At 38.0% G+C, this 11,505-nt stretch overlaps 1 protein-coding gene across 1 annotated transcript; it reads right to left on the minus strand.

The window, feature by feature from the left end:
- Window positions 1–652: 652 nt before the first annotated feature.
- On the minus strand, window positions 653–10,828 carry LOC108878350 (solute carrier family 28 member 3). Its single transcript, XM_018668964.2, is given in 18 exon segments — window positions 653–679; window positions 681–771; window positions 1,254–1,368; window positions 1,634–1,732; window positions 2,776–2,857; window positions 3,110–3,307; window positions 3,412–3,580; window positions 4,152–4,285; window positions 4,796–4,921; window positions 5,014–5,094; window positions 5,309–5,389; window positions 5,797–5,874; window positions 6,071–6,184; window positions 6,271–6,415; window positions 7,616–7,805; window positions 9,801–9,892; window positions 10,046–10,131; window positions 10,742–10,828. Coding segments are annotated over 18 exon segments (1,992 nt in total). The 5' UTR covers window positions 10,826–10,828.
- Between the last annotated feature and the right edge of the window lie 677 nt (window positions 10,829–11,505).

The raw sequence follows: 11,505 nt of genomic DNA on the forward strand, positions 1-11,505 counted from the left end.
AGATGTTGAAAATGCGCACCCCTGATACCCTTCTCTTTGTTCGGCAGGCGGCCTAAGTCCATCATTTCTGTCAGTATTAATAAGCCCGCCACTTGGACAATCGGCCTGTCAGTCAAACCAGAATAACTGACTGGTATATGGTAGCCTGATGAATAGGACATGCGCTTCGGTATGTTTTGGGGAAAAGAAGACACCACTGACATCCAGTGGCCAAGTAATACATTGCTTTTATTTCGGTACTGCAAAGAAAGGCAGATATTTTACTTATTTTAGATATATTTACTTTTTTGTTTAATTATTAATAGACTGATTTATCACTTTAATGTTACAGTTGGCAAAGATGGGGATAATTTTAATTACTTTAAATAGTACTGCTGGGTAGCTTGTGAGCTTACCTCTGACGATCAATAAAGTCTTAACTTACACACACACACACACACACACACACACACACACACATATTTAATATTAATGTGACATTAAGATTGATTTTGTTCTTTTGTACAAAACCACTGAAGGACAACTTTATTCAAAACACATTTTGAACTGTACATCAGTAAAAAAAACAAAAAAAAAAAAAAATAGAAAAAAGAAAGAAAAAAAAGTAGCGTACATATCTACCATTGATGTGTGTGTTTTTGTTGACAGTGATTCAAAGCACCAAGCTGCAGTTGAAGTGTGTGGGGGGGTGTGAGTGAGCAGCAGCCTTGAAGACTGCTCTGACTGTATACTTCCCCGATTGTCACGTTCCATGGCTCATACTCCGTCACACTGCAAATAAAGCACACACACATACACACACATATTTATAACTGCATTGAGATGCCAGAAAAAAAAAATCTGATAAGACACCACTTATGAAGGGTTTATAAGCTGTACTTTACTGCTTTATTGATGGGTAATACATCACTTGCTATAGCTGTATAGATTAGTTACAAGATATTATAGAGAACATTAATGGGTACTTATGTTTTCAATCTATAGTGTATAAATGGATTTTGGTCCACATATTCTACAGCCTTTGTCCTGAAGATAGGTGTTCTTATTAATGACTTAGAACTTAGATATAAAGCATAAGTAAGTTATATATTCACCATTAACAGATCTATTGATTACAGCTTATAAATGCTTTCTAAATGTTGCCTTATAAGAAAGGGGTATCAAAAACATCTACACAGCTGGGTGAACAATGCTGAGTATATACACAACTTCAGAGTAAGTGCAGCAATTCAGAAGTACAGACATACACACACCTGTTATATAGCAGTGTGCAGCAGGTGACCAGTTGTGTGCTGCTTGTCACATTGGTGTTGTTGAACTCTGCGCTCAGGAAATGTGGGCACTGAAGATCAGGGATATACAACATACCTAGAAGCCCACAGAAAAAACCTAAATTAGATACTAAATGTTGTAATAACACCAGCTTTATTACCATGGGAAGAATTACCTGTATCACTAAATAAGAAAACAATATTATTATATTTATATAGTACTGAAACTGGCTACAATGTCCATGTAGTTTAAATTGCAATCAGGATGAGTAATACACAGCGTACAGTTAACAGCATACAGTACATACAAAATGTGGATACAGTAAATGACAGGGGGAGGCACAGATAGACTCAATAGTCACCTGCAATACAAGCTGTCATGAAACAGGAGACACTGCCTGCAATCAGAGCTCTGAGGCCACAACTGGAGATGTCAGACTGTCTATCTGGGGCCATGGTTGCTGGGAAAACAACAACTATATGTTAAAAGGCAAAAACTGCAAACAAGACTTTAAAAGCAACAGGTACATAACAATAATGTGTAGATAGTAACCAGCAGCAAAAGAAACCACCACAACAATTCATTCATTTGGTATATGCATATTATACATATGTATGTACAATATACAGTCAGGTTTTATATTTTTTTTATGGTAAAATGATAAAAGATAAAATAATCACAGTTGATTCTCTGTCTTTCACATCTTGTATTAAACAGGCTAATTATTGTTCGACACTTTCTTATGCTTGCAACTGTATTGCACTGTGTGCTACAAAAAGATTTAATTGTAAAGTGCATTTATCAAGGACTTGACATGTCAAGGGCAATGAAATTTAGGAATGTTCAACTTCTAACTTCTTCAAAGGAATAAATAACACCTTCTTCACAGCCTAATTTGCCACACTGAAGTCTTTTTCTATTCAACACTGTCTTTTTGTCATAGTTATTTTGCTACTTTCAGATCTTGACCTTTCATCACACATTTCTTTGATTTGCTGCTGGTGGCTTTTGTGGAGCATACAAGGTATTTTTCACTGTCACCATATTTTTTATGTTTGCATAAGCACACACACTTGGACTGTTACTTTGTATGTTAACAGTTGCTGATGTTATGTGTTTGAGAATTGGGGTGGAGTTTCTTTTTGTTTTTGTTTTTTGGCTATAAGGTAGCTACAGGCTAAATGAAACAGAATTAACACTCGTTCAGCCCACATGCCATAACTATCTTAAATGCAACAGATGGATTTCTTGTCACTTACTCCCACTTGTGCCAGCCAAAAACGTCAAAGACACAACTCATTTCATCATCCTGTACATTTCTATGTTGGTGGCAGCAGTAGCTAGTACATTTTTTTTAACATTTGGGAAAGTAAAATGCTGAACTGAAATTACAACAATATTTATCAGAATTTTACAACATATGGAACCATCCAAGAACTTCATGAACTTTGCCTGTTTGGCACTAATGCTCAGCTTTGCTAACAGCTCAGAGGTGGCACTCACACAGCTCTCCAATTGATATCCCCAGTGAAGCAAAATTGGAAAATCCACACAAAGCGTAGGTTGCGATGGTTTCAGAGTGGACCTATATAAGGAAACAGAAAAAAAAAAATCCAAACAGACTTTGACTTTGATGCCTCGCACTTACTACTACATATGTCTTCTATGTCACATGTAACTGAAGGCAAAAAATACTACTAGATAACATTTGGAAGACTCTTTATTCAGGCATATGCAATTATTTTACATTTTTCTTCTAATGTGATACCAGTGCCACATGGACATGGTCCATTACATTATTTTCATTCTACTTTTAGGTGAGATGACTGAGACTTACAGAAATATACTGCTTCACGTTGTTCATGTATTCAGGCCCTCCTGCCTGTCGTCTCTTAATTAACTCAGACAACTTCTGATAGGCCACAAACTCATTGAGGAATGTCTTTATGCCAATCAGCTCACCAACAATGAAACTATCCTCCCAGGAAACACCCATCATGAAGGAGAGTGGCATGAACACATAGGAGCAGATGAGCTAAAAGTGGGACAGATAGAAATAAAGGCAGTATGAGTATAAACCTGTGGGTTAGTAGGTACATGTTGAAAGTTGGTGTTTGTGTGTGTGGTCAGCGCCTTCACCGCAAAGCTGAGCTGTGGACAGTCAAATATCCCACCCAACCAGGAGAGGACAGCATCGAAAAAAGCCAACAGTGCCAGGAAGGAAATGAGGTTGGCAACAATGTTGGCCACTAGACCCACAGCACAAGATGCACCTTGGGATGCCGCCTCCAACACATTCTTACTCTGTCTGAGGAGACACCAGCATTTAAGAGGTTATTTGGCTCTAAATCCTCTGACTAATATCTCATCAAAATATTACAGTGTCATCAGCATACTGGTGTTGATGGGCTGGTGACATTTGAAATATTGCCCAACAAACAAAGTACAGCCCATCATTTTTTATTCATTTTGACACTTTATTTTCAATAAAAGGAACTTGAAGCACCATCTCAAGTCATCTAGCAAAATGTTTACTGCCTATTGTTCAGCAGACATGGCCGTACCTGACCTGAACCTAAACATCATTTAACATTTTTTGACTGAACCACATATCCACCTTCTAATTTGCATTATAAATGACTATAAATATTATCCATAATCACAGGTTTCTTAAATTCATTCTTTCTTAGAAATTTAGTGGAAAAAATGGGTGCCAAATCCCATGGTGTAACATTTGTAATGAAGACTTTGATATGAGGAGAGGGATGAATGAACAGATTCAGTGATTCTGCAAGTCAATCTTGTGGAATTTTTTTTTAAACAAGCAGACAATAGAGTTTGTCTGTATATATGTGTGTGTCTACCCTGGGCTCTCTTACCCTTTCTGCATTTTGAGGTCATTGCCACTGGTTGTTATATTTGAGGTCTCGGTTTCGGGCCAGAATGTCTTGGCAATGGCCAGAGAGGCTGGAGCGGACATCAGTGATGCTGTCAACAAGTGTGTTGGATCAACCTCAAAAGAGAAGACCATAGAAGATAAGGTCCGGTCAGTCCAGAGTCTGGACTTTTGAAACTGACACTAGACAATTCCCCTGTGTCCTTAGACCAGAAATGGAAAATTATCAGGCTATATTTTAAACAGTGCTCCTAAAGTTGTTTTCTTTTATATCACCCTAGTTCTTATTGTTATAACTTTGGGATATCACAAATGTCTTTCTGCTAAAAGTTGTGCTTTGCTTGTCATAAAAAATGTGTCACAAACACAACAACAATCAATACAATTGTAGGTTTGCTTCGGAACTTTATACAAGTAAATCACAGGCATTCCCAACCTAACACTGAAATCAGTGTACCAACACTGAACCATCATTTTTGTTTAAATGGCTCAGTTGTTGATGACAACACACCACAAACTGGACTTTCACCTTTGATATTTACCATTTGCTTAAATACTGACTCAACTATGACGATCTCAGTGCCTTCCTCATCTTCTCATCCCCTCCCTCCCAAACATCTTACTCACCCCAAAGGAGATAAAGGCCCCTAAAATGGTGCCAGATATGCTGGCAAAACCTCCTGTCATCACAGCATGGATCTCAGAGCGAGTTAGCCCACTGATGTATGGACGAATCAGGAGGGGTGATTCTGTCTGAAAGACAGAGAGACGCCGAGTTAATTTGAGATGAGTGTACTGATGGTCATATCTGTGCTTGTTTGTTTGTTGTTGTTTATTCTGTTTACCTGTCCCAGGAATATATTTCCAGCTGTAGCCAGTGATTCTGTTGGAGAAGTTCCCATGGTAACCTGCATTACCAATCCAATCTGGGAAAAAACAATACAAATTAAAAATCTAAAAGTCATGGTCCCAGTTGTTTCATTATGCTCCAATTTCCATTTGCTTTAAATAGTAATTATTTGTCTTTTCCTTAAACTGACTTTCCTGTATGAAGGGTGCTTTAAAAATAAATATTTTGAAATAACTGACCTGGCATCATATTTTTCTCCATTCATGCATTTTATTTTCCCACTTTCTCACCTTGCATATGAGCCATTGCATGAAGCCAATATGGTAGAGGATGGAGATGACAGAACTTAAAAAAATCAGTATAGGCATCACCTGGAGAGAGTCCAGAATCATCATCATCATCATCATCAGTATTAATACGTATTAATAAGTATGTTTTCATGCTGGTGTCTGGATTTTGAGTCTTAGCCCTGGCTTTGTATTCAGAATATGACATTTGGAAAATGACAAACTTTGTTATTCTCATTACTATATACCTGATTCTGACCGATCTGTCAAAGTTGTGGCTCCTATTTTTCATTTTTATTGTGGCAGGTACAGTAGATTATCATTACATCTTTTATGCTAATTTTTTTTGTTTAATTGATTAACTACTAGTGTAAGTTGAGGTACTGGGTAGATAATGGGGCACCGTACATCACATCATTATCATCATCGTTATTTTATTGTCACCTTATTTGTGCATGTGCCTGTGTGCATCATACAGGTGTGTGTCATACCTTAAAGACAAAGAAGTGGTCTGTGTAACTGGCTCCAAACACAAACCTAGACCCAACATCTGTGAATGACATAAATTTCTGTATGGAGGAGATTTTGAATCATTAGCGACTTGAGAAATAATTGATTATATGTTTTTCATGTAACATGAGTCATAACTATAATAACTGATAAATCCCTAAATGTGCCAAAGACATTTATGCTGGAAGAATAGAAAAAAACACCCACAAGCCACTAACAAATTATATGTTTGTGTTTGTGTCTGCATGTATGTACTTCTGCTTGTTTTCCAAGCCATGCCAGTGCACGGACGCCAGATGTAGTCCTGAGAATCAGCAGACCAAAGACAAACTGTAGTCCAATCCCACAAAGCAAAGTTTGCCAAGACCACTACAACACACATGTAAAATACATGATCAGAAATTAATTTGTGTCTAATGTGTGTGTCTGTTGAAGCTTGCATTTGCATTCCTTACCCTGAATGGGTGTTTTGAGAACAGCATCATTAAGAAGATGAGGAGCAGCAAACCAAAGAAAGACACAAGCTGTCTGGTCCCCCGCTGGGCTGTGTCCAGTGCAAGCCAACACACCACAGCCACCAGCAATAACACATATATTATCCTGGAGAGAGAAAGAGAGAATGGCACACCAGCAGAGAGAGAAAGGGAGGGAAGAGGAGGAAGACAGTGGAGAGAGACGAATGGAGGTAGTCTGTGCATCTGTAATATGTGTAATGTATTGGCAGAGAGAAGGCAGGAATGTTGTTAAGAAGTTACAGGATGACAAAAACAGCAATTCCCTCTCTTTTATAAGAAAACGTTTTTATATAGTCTGTGGGTGTATTGCTTAGGAGAGGATTGGACTGTGTACATAGCCATTCAGTCACAATATTTTTAAGACAGAGCCAGTGAGAAAACAACTTCCAACAGATTTTGCAGTCTTTTAACAGTGGTTAAAAATATCTTATATACACATCCAACTGACACGGAGCAACATTAACATTCATTTGGGGTTGTGTTTCTGGCCGCCTGACAACTGTAAGTTCACACTGTATTACTTTTCCACCTTCGTATTACAACTGTTGCACAGCAATTTCCCTCAGGATAAATAAAGCTTCTTGAATCTTGAATCTTGAATCAATATTCACTCCCTCTTAGCCCTGTTTTTATCTCCACCAACTCCTGAGCGAAATAGTCTGCTCTTTAGTTGCTAAATGTTACACTATGTTCAACACCTAGTGGCTAACTTTGTCTGTAGTTTGGTGCTTGGCTGTGCCTGAAAACGACACCACAAGAGCGGTGAGAGTGAAGTAAAAACAGTAAAAAATGAAAACAAAGTACTGAGACATGGCATAAATCCTTGTAGACTTCAGGAGAACTGCAGAGTCAGGCAGTTATTCTCGTTAGATTACACACCTCAATCAATAGAAATAGTTGTGTGATCCAATGCTGATATAAAAATATTATTATAGCCACTATAAAATACTTTTTCTTGCTTATTGAGCTTCTATCCTGAGAGTAATTTGGTTTGCATGTTTGTTTTTTTCATGCTATATATATGACATTTATTATAGTCTATTATTTGTCTCAACTTTACCTTTCTGCTGAGGAAACTGCCACTGAAGTGTCCTTGAGTTAGTGCAGTTACTTTACTTTCATTCTTTGTTTGCAATGTCATATAAGAAGTTATGTTCATGGCTTAGTTAACTATTTTTTGCAGCATCATTATGGTGAAAAGACCAGGAAGCTTCTATCTGTCTTTTGATAGGGAAGGTGCCCAACCAGAAAGGGAACAGGATTTGAACAGTGTCTCATTTCTCACCATGTGATCCAGAACCAGTTTCTGCTGAGAAGGGCTTTGATGGGATGGAGCTCCTCCCACACCCAGTTGCCATAGCGCTCCATCATCCAATCCCAGACCAGAAAGAACATGGTTACCAAGGAGATGACCAGCAGCCCGACAGACCGGTGGAAGTTCAGAACACATGCCGCTATCACCATGGCAACGAATCCTGAAATAAATGTAGAATTAATGTGACTTATATCCCACAGTGCTGACAACATTTGAAACCTCTTTTATCAAAACTATTCTAATCTTTTTATGTTGTTGCTGCTTTAGAGTTAGACAGACTTTTATTGTCATTCAGTATGCAGCAAGTGTATACAGAACAAAATTTCGTTTGCATAGGCCTCAGTTTTTCAGTTTCAGTGCAGTGCAAATGTATGTGCAAAAATTTCTGGCAAGCAGAATGGGAATATATATATACATAAATATTCAAATATTTACGGCAGGATTTTAGGGTGTATGGCGATTGGAACAGCAGCAGTATAGATTAAACACCCTCCAATTAAGAAGCCACGATGGTTGATGTTAGCTTCAAAATTACTAGTTCACTGATCCACTGCACAGCTGAAACATAACTCATTCTCAAAAAACAAATTTGAGTTATCAGTGACTCTACATCACACTGTTGCAGTGGTGGAACAAGTAGTCTTTTCACTTTTACAAAAGTGAAAGTATCAATGCCACAGTGTAGAAATACTGAATAAAAGTCCATCCATCATTTTCTTCCACTTATCCAGGATCATGGTCGCAGGGGCAGAAGTAACCAAAAGTAACTAGTAACCAAAGCTTTGCTTTTGAAATCACATTTGAAACAAACACAACAAAGTTTAGTTTTATCCATTAAGTCTGAAGTCCTGTAAACCATAAAAAGGATCATTTCAGATTTCAAACTCCTTCAGGCCAGTTCTTATATATTTACTTTGTTTATTTTGTTTTCTTATCTTTAGTTTTCAAATGATGCAGTGTTTTTTCAACTGTAATGTAGTACACCCTCTACATTACAAATACTGAAGTGATGTGAACTGAATTGAAAAGAATGCAGCTGTTTTGCTTATTTGTTTTTGCAGTTTATATCACTTTCATGTGCAGCTGATTAATGAGCTGGAATAATTTTCATTCACCTATTTATAATGTCACACATAGAAAGTCAGACAATGCCATAAAATGGACAAGAAAATGTTTAGTGATTCTTGAGAGAAACAAAATGATCTGTTATTATCTTTGGATCGATAAAGTATCACAATACCACTGATTCAATTCTTGAAATTACAATTAAAGATCGCAAATGCATTAACAAGTCATTGTGTGTGTCTGAACAGTAATTAAACTCACATGCATCCACATGTGTGGTGATAAACCATGGATTGATTTTTCCATTAACAATCACAGCAATTGTGTGGTAGTGTCCCAAATAGAAAAAAGTTCTCTCACTGTCCCCCCCCACACACACACACACACACTCCTAATGGTGTGATGTGTATTCACTGCTTTCTGTATTTGTATACCCTCCCACCCAACATTCTCTAATTCACTGATATCATTATCTGCATCAAAGACAAGTATACATGGGACCACATATCTTTGTGGGGACCTGACATCACATAATGCATTCCCTACCCCCGTACCCTAACTCTCAAACAGCCACTTAAACCTGCAGGTACAGCGTTTTAGTCCCCACAAGCAAGCTCACACACATGCACGCACATAAACACACACACACACACACACACACACACACACACACACACACACACACACACAAATCCTTATGTCAATATGCTCCAAGGCACAGAGCGTGTAGGTCCACTCTAACAAGTGCAGCTAGTTTGCAAAGGTAAATTGAACAGCCATTTATAAGCCTTGATGCAAGCTGAAAGTCTAAAGCAAGACTAGAAATAGATTTTTCAATATACTTAGATTTGGTAATTTAATCCTATGTGGCTGTACCAAACAAAGAAAATCAATTGTACAGAACAGTATATACGCAGTCCTATCTCAACATTAATGAGAGGTTCTGTTCTGCTTAGATGTTAAGAAGTAAGTTTCACTTTGATAGCTTATTTAAACACACTGTTTGCATATGGAGGCCCACAAACAGAGACCCACAATCCATTTAAGGTACTGAGTTACACTTTAACAGATGCTAACAAAGATAATTAACCTGCTGCCAAAACCAGGTGTATAAACCGGCGGATCTGGTCTCTGCGTCCTGCCAAAGACCCATGGACTGCCTCCATTTTCTTCTCCAGCAAGCTAGACACACACAAAAAAAGAAAGATAAAGGAGTAAGTAAGGAGAGAGGACATAAATGTTACATCAAAGGGACAAAAGAGAGGGGCTGCTGATTTAGAAGACAGAGAAAATCTGACATGAAGAGATATTGTGTGTTTGGCAAAAACAAACGACCTTTTGTTCTGTTGATCTGTCTTGTTTTGTGCATCATCTGCAACTTCGGAGGCGCTGTCCACATCAATGTATATCTGATCCTGCTCCTGTCATATACATACACACATACACACACGTCTTAAGGATGTCTTAAGGAACATATTTATATATTTACACAAGAGTGCTTGCACAATGATACATATTTACGTAGATGCTAGATTCATGATAATTGATTTGAAGGAGCGTTTTCTTTCTTTGTTCACACTGAGCACTGTCTCTGCATGTGCCGGTGTGCGTTTGACTGAAGGTCTCCCTGCAAACCTGAGAGAAGCCACAGGATAGACTGTATTTACAGACCTTACCAAACTTGTTTGAGAAAAAACACTGTGCAGCTGAAAGATGCTGCTTTTGAAACATTTTTGAGTGCAAATTCATTGTAACTTGATGCCCAAAACAATTTCACTCGTTTGAATCTAATGGTTTGAAGCCTGAAATTTGCTTGGTTAGCCAAGCTAATGATTTTAATCAGTATAAATCAGCAGAGAGATGTCATTTTAACAAATAAATACATACAAATGAAAGCTTTTTCATAGGATTACTCGTTGTATGCTGTTGAAACTGACTGCAAGGGTTCTCAAATGTTTCCACGTCTTTTGAACAGTATTATTCAAGAATACTAAGAAACAAGTCTAAGCTATATTCAAATATTTTGCCTACCTCTGACTCAAAGGCCTCATTGACTTTCCCCATTTCTTGACTCTTCTTCTCTATTCTGTTCAGCTCCATTCTCTTGCTGTTCATGTGTGTTCAAACACTGGCCAGACACTTGGTGGGAAACTTTTTTTTAAGTACCTGTCCCCTCCCATCCCCCCTCCCTCTAAGATTCTCTCTTCTCTGTCTCTCCCTGTAACTCTTCTCTTGTCCTCGCTTTTCCTCCCTGGTGTTGTCTTTTTGTTACTTTGTTAGTTTTTATTTGTTGTGTGCTCTTTCTTTCTTTCTTTCTTTCTTACTTACTTACATAGTCGTGTCTCCATGACTTCAGATGACATTTCCTGGACACTTACTCTAACCATAACCATAACTAGTACTTGCCCCAGCCCTTACCCTACTTTTGACCTTGTTCCGATAAGGAAGACAAGTCCCCATAATGTGAACTGTAACTGTAAACAAATTTAGGTCCCCACATCATCAGCAATGCTTGAACTACACACACACACACACACACACACACACACACACACACACACACACACACACACACACACATTACTGATTAAAGTCTCTGTTTTGATGACTGACGCCATGTCTACCTTGAATGGTCAAAGGTCATTAAGGGATTAGTTCAACACACACACACAGGTATGAGAGTTAATGTGTACAGCTGATTCATGCAGGGCATGTTCCGTTGCAAATGGGGAATAATTATTGGCACAAAGTTTCTCAAATCTAACCACATACCAGTCAGCATGAAATGACCACTC

The sequence above is a fragment of the Lates calcarifer genome, linkage group LG13, assembly GCF_001640805.2.
Source record: "Lates calcarifer isolate ASB-BC8 linkage group LG13, TLL_Latcal_v3, whole genome shotgun sequence".
Lineage (NCBI taxonomy): Eukaryota > Metazoa > Chordata > Actinopteri > Centropomidae > Lates > Lates calcarifer.